This window comes from Lepisma saccharinum, chromosome 7, assembly GCF_977018435.1.
Source record: "Lepisma saccharinum chromosome 7, izLepSacc3.1, whole genome shotgun sequence".
Lineage (NCBI taxonomy): Eukaryota > Metazoa > Arthropoda > Insecta > Zygentoma > Lepismatidae > Lepisma > Lepisma saccharinum.
This window is the reverse complement of record NC_139235.1, coordinates 92,042,789-92,059,903: the sequence shown is the minus strand read 5'-3', so window position 1 is coordinate 92,059,903 and position 17,115 is coordinate 92,042,789. Positions and strand designations below refer to the sequence as shown.

The following is a 17,115-nucleotide window of genomic DNA, read 5'->3' as shown; positions in this document are numbered from 1 at the left end:
CTCTGCATTTTCAACGTTGAAAGAAAAATTAGGAACAAACCTCAATCATTTTGCAGATTTTGGTCTCAAAGTCTGTCGAATTGTCAATCACATCGAAGTACGGATGTCCAACCCACGCTGCTGCTGCTTTATAATCTAGTTCCTTGGCTAACTCCAAACTTTCACTCCGGGATGCATGGTCCTGGAAAGAAAACACGTAACACACTGACTATAAGTTTCTCACAGTTTCTCCAGAATAACTATTGACATATCATCACTATTTCCTTTTTTCATATAAATACACACACACATTTAGATTCATTAAATTAGGCACACACAGGAGATGTACTACATAGAAGTTTCAACGAAAAAGGCAGGCTCGACTAGGACTTGAACCTGGGTCTCTCGCATACCGCGCCATTAATCTACCACTGAGCTACAGAGCCAGCCTGGCCTCACCTGATTTTTCACTTGTGCCATTTTACCTATGTGGTATCGTCTCTGCAAGTGCTACTGCAACAGGATCTGTTGCCCTTGAAACACTGTAGACGTCCACGTTGCCTGGTTCCTCCCAGCGTAGAGATGTCAATTCAGGCGAGGCGAGGTTAGGCTGGCTTGGTAGCTCAGTGGTGGAGCAATAGCACAGTCTACTCGAGACACTGGTTCGAGTCCTGGTCGAGCCTGCATTTTTTGCTGAAACTTCTACACACATTGAGATATGACACATGGGTCATTCCATGTCAAATCAACGAATTTTAAAATAATTGGTTGCATGACCATTTTAGAAAAATTTCATCTTTAGTACATACGTTTGTACATGTTTCTAGATATCAAAAACAATGTTAAAAAAAATTATTGTATTTAGTTCTCCTGGGGCAGCTATTTTCCCAACATGGCGCATGGCTTTTTTTGCTCATGTAGCACTTTTCAGAAACCTTAATATCTCAAAAACCATTAGAGCAAGAGTCCTGAAATAAAATTCATTTTGTATCTAATTAAGTATAGTTTCTATGATATTCAAGTACGTTTTGCTTAAAATTGCATCTTAAGTAAGAAAATTATGGTGGAAATTAGGGCAACAATAGTTAAAAAATTGGATTTTTAAGACGGATTATTTTTTCATGTGTAGACCTGCCTGCAGGGTGTCTGTAAATAAAATATCAGTGCTTAGAATGCAACCCTTTTTTACAGCATGGACTCAAACATAGCCGTTCATTGAATTTTGACAGTTTTCAGGGTTAAATATCTCAGATGGGTCCTCTTGAAAAATTCTGAAATTTGGCACAAAAGAAGCCCTACATGAACCTAAATCTCAACTTTAAGATTCAACTCGTTTTGGTCAATATAAGGTAATGTATGTCACCTAATTTCTGACATTGAAAAGTAAGGTTAAACTACATCCCATAGTTAGAATAATGAAGTATTTTCTTTTTCTTTTTTAAATTTGGGTTAAGTATAGCCTCAGAAAATATAGTAACATAAGGTTTTAATACTTGACTTACCAGAAATTGAAATTACAAGGTATGACAATTGAAAATCTGTGAAATTTCATTGCAAAATGTTTGTTTTATTAGGTACCCACGACCAGTTGGTATTGTCAGCTCCAAAACTGAGCTTCCCCCACATTTCTTAAATGTAGCAGTACATGCAGCTTAAGATAGGCAGTGACATGCCCAGGAATTTCGAAAGAGAGGGGAGGGAGGTTACATATACTTCTTTAGTATACAGCCCTGTATTTGCCACATTATCCTGCCTTTGACTTAATTGTTTATGGAATACTAGGTCAAAGGTATTGCGTTATGACCCCCAAAAACACCTCCTTGGGCACTCCACTGAAAGTAGGCTATTTATTTTGGATGGTCAAAGCTGGTAGAATATATCATCTTTTGTTTCCTTTCTTTTCCACATATTTTTTTTTACCCTCAATAAAATACATTTGTTGAAGTAGTAGTGAGTCATGCACAGCAGAAGATTTAGAGACATGTTTTAATAGGATGTGAGGCAAGCCTGGAATTGATCTGTGCATGTACAATCTCTGCTGTCATTCTTCCTTTGCCTAATGTGTAGTGACTTGGGAATGTTCGTTATCTGTGACTGGAAATGGGAGTGTTCTGTAGAATTTTTAACTGGAGAGGACTGTCATAAATACACTTTTGGTAAGGTTCCCAGAGACCTAATTAATCTTAAACTCAGTGAAAATGATAGAACACTTCTTAGGTCAAGACTGCAGGTGGATGGCTTAGAGACAATATGCAAATAACATTGAAAATAGTTTTTTTTATATGGTAAAGTATGTTGTGATCTTCAGAAGTAGCACTTAAAGAAAAAGTTAAGTAAGGGAATTTTTAAAATCAATTTACATCATATGGTAAGGCAAAAAAGTGTCAAGTAAGCCTTATACCAGTTAAATCAATATGCCTGGCATGTTGCGACTAAAATTTTCATATCTGGAGAAAGTGACTCACTTAACCTTTTGAGTCCCAAGGCCATTTTCACAAGTAAGCCTCTCGTCCCGAGCCGATTTTGAGCAAAATGCAGAGTTTCAATTAAATGAGTGTAGATCGGAGACTAATTGCCCTAGAGAGATGAGTGATATACCGTTGTACGCGGAATGAACCAGAGATTCAGACTATATGAAATTTATGCAAATTCGGCGTATATATGGAGGGGGAAAGGGGGGAAATCCCCTGAAAATACTTTTTTTAAAAAAATAAAGGGTTTCGCCCCCCCCCCGCCCCCCCGAAAAAAAGGATTTGAAAAGTTCAAAATGCACATAGAAATTATCGCTGGCATGTAAGGAACACAAAAATATTTGCATTATTATCATATGACCAATGTAACTTGAGTTGTACATCCCAAAAAGGAATGGTCGGCACGCTACTGATTCAAGCTTCAAAATGCAGCGGTACCTTGAAATGACTTTAGCTCAGAGACTATTTTCCCTGGAGATATGAACTATATACCGTTGTACGCAGAATGAATCACAGATTCAGACGATATATAATTTATGCACCTGCGGCGTATATATGGAGGGGGAAAGGGGGGAAATCCCCTGAAAATACTTTTTTAAAAAATGAGGTTTCGCTCCCCCCCGCCCCCCCCCCCGAAAAAAAGGATATGAAAAGTTCAAAATGCACATAGAAATTATCGCTGGCATGTAAGGAACACAAAAATATTTGCATCATTGTCGTATGACCAATGTAACTTGAGTTGTACCCCCAAAAGGAATGGTGGGCACGCCACTGATTCAAGCTTCAAAATGCAGCGGTACCTTGAAACGACTGTAGCTCAGAAACTAAATGCCCTAGAAATATGAAAGATATACCGTTGTACGCAGAATGAATCACAGATTCAGACGATATATAATTTATGCACATTCGGCGTACATATGGAGGGGGAAAGGGGGGAAATCCCCTCAAAAAGACTTTTCTTAAAAAAAAGGCGTTTCCCCCCAAAATTTTTTTTTCAAAATGCACAAAATGCAAAATTTATGCAAATTTGACGTATATATGGAGGGGGAAGGGAGAAAACCCCCAAAAATTATTTTTAAAAATTGTTGAAATGTTTGAAATTTATATTTTCCCTTGAAAAGAGAAGTCCCTTTTCCCGCCTTTTCACCTCCATTTTCATGAAGAAAAAAAAAAGGTGCAAGAAACATTTCTGTTAAATACATGTGTTAGGAACAATATAAAAGAAAAAAATCGAAATTCTAGCCAAAAATAGAAAAGTTATAACGTAAAAACTACGACCTTGACACAGCATCTCGATCGAGACGCTTGGGACCGTGAGGGTTACAGTTGGGTATCTCGTTCGAGACGCTTGGGATCCAAAAGGTTAAATGCCAGAATGGCAATGATGCCTTTGAGCCAACCCAAGGAAAACTAAAGGAAATGCATGAAGTGTTCTGTTTTTGATGTATCTCCTGTTTCAAAACTGAGGAGGCTAATTTCAGAAAAAACAAAGTGCTTTTGCTTGAAAAACTATTCACATCATACAAGAAGTGCAAAGAAAACTGGAAAGTTGCTTTTCACAAAGTATTAGAACTGAAGAAAAGGAAGTAATGCGCGACAATCCTTTGAGTGGCCAGTACAATCTCTATAATAGAAATTATAAGAAGAAAAATGTAAATTAGCGAAAACTAATGTTGAAAAGGTCTGACTACCTCTTGGTCAAGAAAAGATATATGTGATGAACTGAAGGTTCCTGATAATTTACTTAGGAACTTAGTGGAAGAATAAAGAATTTTGCCTGACCTGACAAAGAGAATGAATAGGAAACTGGAGCTGACAACACCATGGTAATGTGTACCTAAGAAATCAAACCTTTTGCAATGAGATTTCGCAGATTTTCAATTGTCATACCTTGTAATTTCAATTTCTGGTAAGTCAAGTATTAAAACCTTATGTTACTATATTTTCTGAGGCTTTACTTAACCCAAATTTAAAAAGAAAAAACTTCATTATTCTAAGTAAAGGATGTAATTTAACCTTACTTTTCAACTTCAGAAATTAGGTGACATACGTTACCTCATATTGATCAAATCGAGTTGAATCTAAAAGGTGAGATTTTTACTGTGAGTTAGGTTCAGAATTTTTCAAGAGGACCCATGAGATATTTAATCCCGAAAACTGTCAAAATTCAATGAATGGTCATGTTTGAGCCCATGCTGTAAAAAAGGGTTGCATTTCTAAGCACTGATATTTTATTTACAGACACCCTGCAGGCAGGTCTACACATGAAAAAATCAAGTCTTAGACTAAACCCCTTCATTGAAAAAATCTGGCTGAAAAATCCAATTCTTTAACTATTGTTACCCCAATTTCCACCATAATTTTCGTACTTAAGATGCAATTTTAAGCAAAACATACTTGAATATCATAGAAACTATACTTAATTAGCTACAAAATGAATTTTGTTTCAGGACTCTTGCTCTAATGGTTTTTAAGATATTAAGGTTTCTGAAAAGTGCTACATGAGCAAAAAAAGCCATGCGCCATGTTGGAAAAATGGCTGCCCCAGGAGAACTAAAGACAATATATTTTTTTTAACTATGCTTTTGATATCTAGAAACATGTACAAACGTATGTACTAAAGATGAAATTTTTTCTAAAATGCTCATGCAACCACCATTGGATGGTTTGTCATGGAATGGCCCACATTTAAATTTCAATGCAATATGAGAACTGTAGGTTTGATTTTCTTAAAGCAACTGATTTCAATTTACAAATATAATGATATACAAACACACAAAAAAATCATCGAAAAAACTATCGTACAGGGTTGAGTTTCATTTATTAACGGCAAGAACCTTCAAATGGAAATAAAATTTTGACATTCCACTTTCATTCAAATGAAATTAGATTCTGTTGGGCCAAATGAATATATTCAGGTAAAATCTCAATCTCTTATTCTAAGTTTGTTGGTAGGAAGGATGAAAATAATTCACTTCCCACACAAGCATGGTCTCTCCCTGACAAAACAAAATGAATTAGTAAAATCCCCTCTCTTTTGTTTGTTCATCCCTGCAGGTTTGAAAACTGCTTGCCTAAAAACCTCCCATTTGGAGAGGGTTTACAGCTTATAATGTCCCATCAACTAAAGGCTAAATAAAAAGTAACAGGACAACATTCTCTCCAAATGTAGAGTAAGTCAGGTTGATTTCAATATCTTTTTTTTCTAAATTTGACTTTTATGAAACATGGGTAAATACGATTAGTACTGTTGAGAAGGAAAACTGCTTTATCAAGCAAAGTTACAAAATTTGAAGAAAAGTAACAAAAGTTTAATGTGCACAGCAGACATCAAGCTAGCAGTGAGGTTCCTCGCAAACTCTCTGTAACTGCTGCGTTGCGTGTGTAATTCAACAGGAATTGTTACAAATGCGGTGGTACAAACACGCTTGGGCTATTCTATGTCAGATTGACCATTTCAGAAATTTCCAGGTCATAGTTTTGGATTTGGATGAAATTTGGCATGATGGTTCAATCATGTTTGGAAGGCTTGTATTCCAAATATTAGGTTCCTCCGAGAAATAGTTCAAGTTTGTTACGTTCCTGGTAACTCTTCTATCCCTTATACTCCTGTAGTTGGGGCATTAAGGCTCTAACGGTCTACACTGAAACCTATCTCAAGGTAGGCTTAAGAAAAGTCCAACCACCGTTTTTGAATTTAACAGTAAATTTCTATTTTTCCACCAGGATACTTACATCTGGTCGGTAGGTAACTCGAATACCAGAACTCTAGTATAGTTAATTTTGGTAATGTACGCAGATAAAAAGATACTAGATCGATGAACAACTCTGAGGTGGCCAGACTAGGATTTATAGAAGAGCGGAATTACCTGTTCACTTCTACTTACACTTGGTATTCTCACCTCCCTTTAAGCCCAAATTGCGGGGAATTTATACTCAAGCCCTCAGCCTCCAACTCCTGACTTTAGGCAAATTATTATACAACATTCTGATCTATAACATGTAGACATTTTGAAAATACATAGTTCCATTTTGAGTAATTTACAAAGAGATTTGACATATTCATTTGAGTTAACAATTCTTTCTTTAAGGTTGATAATTCCTCTTACATTTGGGAAATTACAAATTTGAATGGTCTGCCATTCGCTAATCATAATAAGGTTAGTTCATTAACATTGGTAATCTTGATTGGCGAGTTTATATTTTCATCATAGTGATATGCATATTTCGTTAAACCAGCTTCCTTCATTAGTAAAATACATAAAGGCTAGTTTATTTGATCTTTAACATCCTGATTGATGAGTTCACGTTTATGTCACAAACTGAGTCATTCAACATGTCAATTTATAAACATAATTAAGAAATCAAAGCAATACTAAACCCTTTAATTTTCGGCATGTACATTTTTAGTTATAATCGAATGTTACAAAAATGTGCAAGGACGTAACACGTAATAGCCTATGGAAGAACAGAAAATCACACCAGAAAATGTGACACCAATCTGAGGAATGAGCCTAGATGACTCAATAACTATGGAACTATTGATCATGGCCCAGTGATATTTAACGCAAACCTCCACCCAAGAAACACACACATTGTATCAAAATACCTTCAAGGTTCTTTACATTAGCAAATAAAAAAAATGCCTTAAAAAGTCTTACATGCCAAAATATGCATACTTTGTGTGCCTGAAGTAGCAATTGTAATCCACCAGGAAGGTAGTATTAATTTTTCCAGTAACCCTGATGTGGGCTTAGTATGCACACATTATGTTGCCTCCGTTGTATCACACAATTCATTTTACATCACATTACACATACCACAATTTTGAAAGAGCAAAAGTGTTCACATATTTGACTAACTCTTAATGACAGTTGATGAAGATGGTTATGTTTAAAACCACCTCTACGGTGAGGACTATGGCTTGGAATGTGCGGTTGGATTTCTCCGGCAAGTTCCTCGAGAAGTGGGTCCCGAATATTTTCACTGTGTCCATCACGGTCATTGGGACCGAATCTGCTTAATTATGTGTCATTGTCCCCGATTGTTGTATTTACTCGTAAAAGATCCAAAATTTCCATTAGGTTAACAATCCTGATGAACATGCACCACCACCGTGACATCATCGACATGCAAAAGTCCATGCCATATACTTGTATGTCACGTAATCACTGATTTATGAGGTATAGGAAAGGGACTGAGTGCTGTACAGAATGCAAGGAGTGAAAAGTGACAACCTTGTATGACAGAGCATTCAAGAAACGACTGAGATAATGTTCTATTTATACACAAATGCACCCGAGCCTGGGTGTAGAGGCTCCTTATCGCTTGGACGAATGATTCACTACATCCAATTTGAGTAAAGTGCGTAAATAGGTAATGGTGATATAGTGAATCAAATGCTGCTTTGAAGTCCAGGACCACAATAGCTGCTGCAGAGTGAGGAGCTTCATTCATTACAATGATTATGTCACGTACACTAGTGGGAACGGTAGTTATGTTACCATTACGCCATGCACAAATTGATGGTGGCCTAGTAGGGTGGCTGTAAAATGTTGTAATTGAAATGTCAATATTAGTGTCAATGTTTTAGAATCGGCACGTAAAGTGATGGACCGGTGTTAGGGGCGTAACACTTTCGGGATTAGAATCATCACACCTGTCAGGCTTGTGCGAGCAATTTCCTTCTGGGAAAAACAGGCACTGAGGCACCGCATAAGCAAGTCTGTCATTGTAGGCAAAAACATTTGAAAAAGTTCCATTGGTAGGTCATCTATACCTGGGTTTTTCCTTTTTTTGCTTGTTGGAGAGCAGCATCCGCTTCTTCCTTGGTGAATGGTTGGATCAAGATGGTATCTTCTAACCCTGACAGCCTGGGAATGTCAGGTAAAAACACAGGCTCTTCTACTTGGAAGGCTGGGGGTGCTTCAAATTGTGTTGCTAAATGTTCAAACATGCATAACAAATATCAGCAGGTCGTGTGAGGCACTTGTCTGGTTGGTGAAGTCTCGTTATGAGTTTTCTTTGTCCACTTAGCCGTTATGCACTGCACTCTTGCCTCTTCCTGGGGATCAATTACTGGGCGGCAACTCCTCTCAACGAAGCCGTCATTCACTCTCTGTGCATCCGAAGTATTGTATTAATTTCATTTCCATGAGGACTGTATAATCCCTAAGTGTTATGTCGTCAGCTTGTGGAGAACTTGATAATATACATTATGAAATAATTCTTGAAGCTTTCGTGACCGCGAATAATGAAGAGGTTTTCTTGGGATATCAACCAGGTGATTTCCAGATAATAACTTCAATCCCTGAAGATGAGAGTGACGTTAGCTCTTGAAAGCTCTCAAGCCTATCTGGAAATCACCTGATTGATATCCGGAAAAATTGTTGATCCCTCCGGCAGGAATTCCTTGTGGATCATGCCATCACTGTCAAAGAAAGTGATAAGCATCGTCTTGATGCGTGATTTTTATACCTTGACCTTCTTCCGACGGGGTGATGCAGGAGAATGCCATTCCATGCTTTGGCGTTTCATTTCAGGGCTGTACTTCACACACCAGCTCTCATCCTCTGTAGCAATGCATTGCAAGAAATTTGGATCTGAATCCTCCAGATTTATTTCTCCTCCCACACCTTACAATAGCTTTGAAAGGTCAGAGATTTGAGGATATTCCGGACATTCAGCGGAAAGTGACGAGGGTCTTGAACACCATCCCGAAAGAAGACTTTTCTAAAAGTTTCCAGGACATGTACAGCCATTCTCAACGGTGCATAGCCATGGGAGGGGACTACTTCGAAGGACAGTAAGGTAGGTTTCATTAAGAATTCGTCTACTTTCGATATTCAGGATCATTCACCGAATTTTATTGTCAGAGGTTGTATATATCAAGATGAAAGTTTATTAATGTGGATTTAATTGAAATAATAAGAACTTTTGAAATAAGGAAAAATGATTAAGTAGATATGTGAATTTGTGTGTTCTCAACTATATTTCATTAATGTAAAGAGATAAGATATAATATAATCTTATTAATTGTCTCCATTGGAAGGCTTGCTGTCTGGTTTCCCCTGAAGATATTTAGCCGTGGTAAAATATAAAGAATTAGCACCCTAAGGAGGTTGCAATGTAAGAAGGTAAAGTCATCTAGATGTGGGTGTTTGGTCTCCCAGATATACTTTAGAAGGGTTAGCTTCTGAGGCTGCAGATCCTGAAGGTGTGTAGGTACAGTATTACTAAACCAGATTACACTTATTTCAACACACGAAATTTGCCAAGATTGATGCAAGAAGGTTTTATTTCATAGGAAAAGCTTGTTTTACCAGGATGGCAGTACCTGCAGCATTGTATGAACAAGATCAAGGGCACTTTGCTTAATGAAGTCTGTTAAGTGATGGTGTTGACTTTAGAGGATGAGAACAGTTTATCCAGATTAACTGTGTCAAAACTATAAACAGGAACTGTCACGTAACAACACATTAATGAAATAAACAGCCAATATATGGTGCATACTTACAGGTTTTCTGAAGAGCCACTCATAATAGTTTTCGCCATCGGGGATGGTGGATGTTTCCAGAGGGTTGGACACACTATGGGAAAGGATAATCCTCACTGGTTACGAACGCTGGTCACTGGGTTCCTTCGCTGGATGTCTGTGAACAGGGTCTGTATGGGAAATCCGTTTTTGTTTCCCCACAGGTGAGTGTGTGGCCTGAACAAACTGTGGAGGTGGAGGTGGAGGCACGTCTAATGTAGATAGGAATGATGTACTTGCCGCTGTTTCTGATGAAATCTTGTGGGTTTCCAAAGTATATGTGTGCTTAGGAGAGTGCCTTGGGATCAGACTTGTAGCCTCGTCATTTGTAGACACTGGATTTTCAAATAATCAATAGGAGTTTTCACTATTAGGAGGAGTACATTCTTCTTTGGCTTACGTTAGAGGGACATCCTGTATAGTATGAGCACTGGTAGATGCAAATGATATGTTTGTTTCCTGTTCATGGCAACTGGGGATACTATCGGTTCTTGAAGTAACACTTGATCTGCACTGTTAAGATTAAAGGGGGGTCACATGTGCCTGGTTGGTCTGGTTGTCTCTGGCAGATGAGGCATTGGCCAAGGAAATGTTCTTGAGAATGGCATGCTGCACACATACATGTTTGACCATATATGTTACCCATTCCCTCCCCCACTTGTAAACGTGTCAACGCCATTTTCACAATTTTTCGTCCTGTACTGATAGAATAAATATGTGTCACTATACTTGTAGTCTATTATTGTGTGTATTGTGCTATGTTGGCTCAAAACCATGCGGATCAGATAGTTCACTACAGATCGCATGGAGAAGATCTATTAATGTACCACTGTCTGCCAATGTCATCAGTACTTTGTGGTCACCTTCAGGACCACAGAACACACAAGAACTATTTGACTCTGTCAACGAATATTCACGTAGAATCTAAAAAACAAGTTTCAAAATTTCGAAATTGGTAGATCTCGATACTCACTACCTGGTCAGGCATTAGTTTCAACGTGTTGCTAAGCTATCGATGTAAATCCATTGACATCTGTTTGCCTCAAATAGTTCTGAAATTCAATTTAATAAGAGTATTGACCAATTTAATAGTCATGAGAACTTCGATGTAGGAAAACTTCAACTGAACACTTACATAATATAATGCACCTGCTACACGAATAAAACCTTGTTAGTTGGGCCAACTATCGGTACACTCGTAGACTCACTAGACTGTCCAAGTTGCCACTTGTGTGCGGTACACCGTGAAAGGTTAGAAACATATATTGGAATAGGTGACCATTTTTGTAACCTTGAAACCTTCCAAATAATCACTAAAATGGAAGTAAAGGATTATTCCAAGTTGTTCACACACTATTATATATATACATTACACACAGAGAGGTGAGTCAAGTAACAGGACACCCTCTTATTTCAGAAACAGAATGGAAAATGAAATCAGAGTACCCTGGAAACAAAGGGTCGAGAACTTGATTTTCAAGATATAACCGCAACATGGCTGCCATATTGAAACCAGTCATCTTAAATTCAGGTCAAGTTTTCAAATAGGAAGGGGACCATGTGATATATCAAATCAGTTATTTTTTCTCACAAATTCTTTTCTGCAATCAGATATGCCACTGTGGTGTAGTACAAAAGTTATTAGCACAAGAAGTTGAAACAACTACCTTCAAAAAACCATATGATATGTAGCTACTTGATGTGTTAAATACGTTGCCCCTTGTACTGCTCAGCACAGAACAGAAGATGCTTTGTTCAGTCGTTATGCACCCATACGAGAACATCTAGAGGCGTTCATGGTCCGGAGGGTGACCCTTGTGAGGGCAGGCATCAATCACCCTCACACTCCAGACTTGTGAAGTTGAGGGCTTGGGTGAGTTCTGAGGATGATGGCATTTGAGAGTAAGGGCAAAATAATGTGTGGGTGAGTGCAGCTTGTGAGGTTGAATGAGAATGAATACCTCTGCTCCAGGATGCATTTTCTGTAGGTGGTCTTTAAGGCACCTGTACTATTGGACTCATATTCATCAAAATGCTCAGTGCTACCAGATGGAGTCATCTGAAAGCCATTGCTTATGCCATGAAAATCGAGGATAAACACCACATGCAGCAGGCCCATACCAGGTTTCTATTTGGAAGGGGGGGGGGGGAGAACTGAAAATGTGGAAAAAAAAGAGAAGATCCGAAATGCTGTTGGGAGTATTAGAATTGATCACCAATGCCATGGTAGTATTACAACTAGACATACAATTGTAGAGTTGCAATATTATGGTCCAAAGTAATGGAAAAAATTGAAACTATCCAATAGACCCTTAACCCAACAATTTTGCAACACAATCGCTTACAGACAAATGCTTTTACACAGCATACAGTTTGATGTTTATTGTTTACATTCAATTCTCAGAAATATTCATGTTTTTTTAAACTCCCTTTAACTTTCCTATACCAGCACATTTCAACAGCCATGAAAATACTACATTTAGAAGACAATGCATTTCAAAATTAAATAAGATGTTTTAGCAAAGATTTTTATAATGAAGAACATGCCTAGACAAATTGATATTTTCACATCATGACTGCAGTTCAAAAAAAGTCAGGACAGTGATTAAAAAGAAAGGATTGTCCCAACCAAATTGGGACATCTGGTAGCCTTGCATCAATGGTTCAAAAACTAAAATTAAACAACCCATTAATTTAAGCAAGGAAAATCAACATTCTTGCAAAATCTAAAAACTTGTTGATGTTATTTTCGAAGGTTTTATAGGTTCACATATAAAAACTTCATAAATGGTGACCCATCCTAATATATATTTCTAACCCTTTACTGTGTATGTACTAGTGCCTTACAAGAACAAGTTTGGATTTTAACACACATTAGGGAAGGTCTGATTTTGTAGTGTGCGCAACTTGGCTTGAATATTGCCTGTCACTTTTGTGTTGCATCATTTCAAAAATCCACCATTTTCGGTAATTTTTCAATTTCTTGTATCTTCAGCCTCACGTAATATGAATTGTGTGATAAATACAGAGGCAACATAATGTGTGCATACTAAGCCCACATCAGGGTTAGTAAAAAAAAAAACCTTCCTGGGTGGATTACAGTTGTGACTTCATCACACAAAATATGCACATTTTGACATGTAAGACTTTTTAAGGCATATTTTAGATTTCTTTTAATTGCTAATGTAAACAAGCTGAGGATATTTTGATACAATGTGGATGGGTGGAGGTTGGTTTCGTGATCAATAGATCCAAAGTTATTGAATGCTGAAGTTAGCTCCGAGGCTCATTTCCCAGACTTGGGCCACATTTTCTGTTGCAAGGAAACACCTTCCACAAACTATAACACTGGAACCATTTCTCGGAAGAATCTAATATTTGGGATACAAGCCTTCCAGACAGGATTAAACCATCATGCCAAAGATAATCCAAATCCAAAACTATAACCTGGTGGCCCTGGTTGATCTGATATGGAAGGAAGCACTTGCCATTATTTACTTCACTGGCATGAAACCACCTGAATAATCTTCCTTCTTGACCTCAATATGCCCTTTGCCATCTGTTAAAACAGCACAACTTGGCATGTACATATATGCATGTGTGGGGATGGGGGGGGGGGTATTTATTAGAAATGGGACAGATTAGTATACACGGATTTAGACATACTAGTTTCATTTTTTTTTTCAAATTCTTTATTTCCGTGGGCGAGGTTCAGCCTGAGGCTGTTCTGACACCTAACCTATTCATTGGCAAATAACAAAAATGTTACCAATTTCACATGCACAGAAAAAGAGAGAGAGAGAGAGAGAGAGAGAGAGAGAGAGAGAGAGAGAGAAAGAGAGAGAGAGTGAGTGAGTGAGTTTCTGTAATTTAGTACAAAATTCTATTATTTTAATGAATATAAACATATACAATTCATATGTCATGCATGCTTTTGTAAAGTAATTATCTAAATCGCAGTTCCTTTTCAATAGCAAAACCCAGTGCAGTCACCCTATTACATGCATTAATTAAGAATAATGATCCACAAGTGAAGGTTTTTCCATTATTAATAACTGTGATATATACAATTTGAGTTTGAAATCGAGAGCATAATTTTGACTTTATTGTATAACGTTTCAGATTACCTCTGTTGTATAGAAATCCACTGCACCATTGGCTGCAGACACCATGTGAATTATCTGGTTATACCTTGTATCCCTCAATTCAACAGAGTTCCAACCATTGGCTGACATCATTTTCTCCCACTTATCTTTAGAAATAACTGGAAGGGAGACATTTAAAAATAAGTTCACTACACATGCTACCACAATCTATGATATGCTGCCACTTAGCTATACAAGTATTTGAATACTCTCTTCTCATTCCTGACAGGCAAATATTGAAAATTGTTATTATCTACATCTAGATGGCATCTGACACAGACTGGTTAAAATAATGCACTAGCTATGAATCCTGGGTAAGGTGTGGATATGTCATCTGCTATCTATTTCATAAGTTCAATATTCATCCCCATTGTTGCAGTTAACCTTCAAATGTAGAAAAAGTACAAAAATCTAAATAGAAATAGCTATGCTTAACACGATCCTTAGCTTATCTTAGCAGCAACTTTACTGCAAATATTCTGATTTCAAATGAGGTACTAACACTGACATTGTAAATTTGGGGAAAAAAATCCTTATTTAGATATATCTGTTACACAAAATATGCTAACTGTGTCACAAAATAATGACATTTCTTGGATAAGAGTAAAGATTGTGTTGACTGTTCTCTGATAAATTCTAAACAGCCCTACTGTTCCAGAAATTAGAACATCAGTCTAATTCTTTTTACATGGAAGACATTTTTTGTAAACACTTATTCCTGAGGTAGGGTTCAGGGCCAGTAAGAGAAGGGTAAAAGACAGATGATTTGGGAATTCACACTGGAAACGGATGACACTGAATGGACTCAGTAAATCATCATGAGCAAACTTCCACTTTGCAGGTTATTTATCCAGTGAGTTTTTGAAAGAAATGTTAAGTTCGGTGTGGTGAAGCGAAACTCTATGATGACAACATAGCAATTTACATAAACAAATGCAGGAGGTGGACTAAGACAAGCAATAAAAAACAAAACATTACATTATTATATTAACTTTGTTCATTAATTGGAGATCAGAAAGACAATTTTTATGTCAAAATAAAATCAACTTCAAACCAGATATGAAACTAAACAAAACATGTTATTAATTGTTCTTATATAATGCAGATATTTTGTATTTAACTACTGTACTTATCTCAGGTACCCGTTGATTTGAGGCTGGGTGATGCCCAGAGTAGTAATTTTATGAGGGAACAAGATTGGAAAATTCCGCCCTTACAATACCCACCACAGGAATCGAACCCAGGTATCCCACATGGCTGTCACATCTTTTGCATCACTATTCTGCCAGTATTGGCCAGGTGGGTGGGTGACCAGTATCAGCCATTGATATTCATTGCAAAATTGCAACAATGCACATGCATGCTGTTCTGTACCTCAATGTTCTTACTTTGTCTTTGTTCTAAGCTGAGCTGAATAGTTCTGCTGCACTTCTAAGCAACATAATATTATAAAGTTAACGTCAGTCGAATGCTTGGGTCACAGTTGTCAACCATGCACGTAAATATGAAAGCCTCGCAAGCAGTTTCAGATGTTATAGAGAGGTGGGTTAAGGCTTGGCTGGACCTCTGGCCAATGCGAGGACAGTTTTTTTTTTTTAGAATTCTCATCTCCTTTCGATAAACAGCTATGATATTGCAAAATCAAAAAAAAAAAAAAAAAAAATACACCTGCTTAAAATTCCTTCCAGAGCATTTATGTGAATCTTCATGTGGTTTACTTTCACTGCAGTCTAGATATTATATAATAATAATAATAATAATAATAATATAACAACATATAAAAAATAGTTTAACAGACTTACGAACTCATGAAACTATTGAGAATATCTAAACAACAACATGGAGAGTAAAATTCGAAAACAGCTGTGCTCACCTTGGCAAAAATGACCATATGACTGGGTGAAAACTGTCACCCAAGCATACAACTGGCGTTAAGTTTCCAGAAGCTTCAGTGTTGAGAATCATGGACTCTGACACCGAGGTAACTACTTCTTGTCACTACGTCAAATCAGAGGGGAAAAAAACAAGAGAATACAGAACAGATATGGCCTATATTGTTGAACCTTATTTCAGTTTTTTCTTTAAACATATGCTATCTCCCCATAACAATCATTCTGGCTTCATTTTTAATCCGACAATGAGCAGATTCGTTGTTTACATTTCCATGGGAGCGAAGCTACTCACACGTCAAACACTATTAGAGCTATCGCTGTTCTTATGCCTGTAATTCTGCGGTATTAGATGGTAAAGTGATGGAATGCTAAATAAGTTTCACCATGATGGATTAACTGTAAGTACAGTTTCCTTTCTTTAATCAAGTGTTCTAAAATATAAAATGTGTTAGCTTACAAGCTGAGGCATCCATAGCTCCTCTGTCACAGATGATAAGGCAATCTCTTTGGCACGAATCTCCCAATGAAAAGAACGTCTTCTCCATCTGCAGCATTGTCCTTAAGAGGTTCTCCTGGAACTTGAAAGCTAGAAAACAAACAAATGACAATTACAGATTAAAGAGTGACAATTTTAATAAATGAAAGTATGGGGCAAACCCTGAGACAAAACTGAACTTCCGTGGAGCAGCTGTACTTTTATATGTATCAGGGTCATTAAGAGATTAGCATTAGAGTTGGTTTTTGGTCTCTGTTCAATTCATGGTGTGGACTTGTGGCACTTACCCTGCATCAAAGCGAGGGCATTTTTTTTAAAAAAAGCCCTGTCTTTTCAAAAAACCGGTATGGTATTAGAAAATTAAAAAAAAAATTTAAAAAATTAGAATTCCGTCTAGAGCATTTACGTGAATTTTCATGTTATTTGATTTCGCTATTATCTAGATATTATCAATAGTTTAATAGACTCATGTAATCAGGAAATATCTACGCAACAGTGAAAGCAAATCACAGGAAAAATTCACGTGAATGTTCTTGAAGTAATTCTAAACAGATGTAATTTTTCGGATTTTCGAATATCATAGCGATTTTTCGAAGAG

General features: G+C 37.2%; 1 protein-coding gene across 3 annotated transcripts in view; it reads right to left on the bottom strand.

The window, feature by feature from the left end:
- The window catches only part of Ttd14 (TRPL translocation defect 14), a 126,402-nt gene that overhangs the window by 17,406 nt on the left and 91,881 nt on the right, over positions 1-17,115 (bottom strand). For all 3 annotated transcript variants that reach the window (XR_014441916.1, XM_083125620.1, XM_083125621.1), the window contains 3 exons: positions 16,479-16,607; positions 14,112-14,248; positions 41-181 (listed from right to left, as the gene is read on the bottom strand). Coding sequence is in view for 2 of the 3 variants with exons in the window: in XM_083125620.1 (XP_082981746.1) it covers positions 41-181; positions 14,112-14,248; positions 16,479-16,607 (407 nt within the window). In the remaining variant the exon portion in view is untranslated. The remainder of the gene's footprint in view (positions 1-40; positions 182-14,111; positions 14,249-16,478; positions 16,608-17,115) is intronic.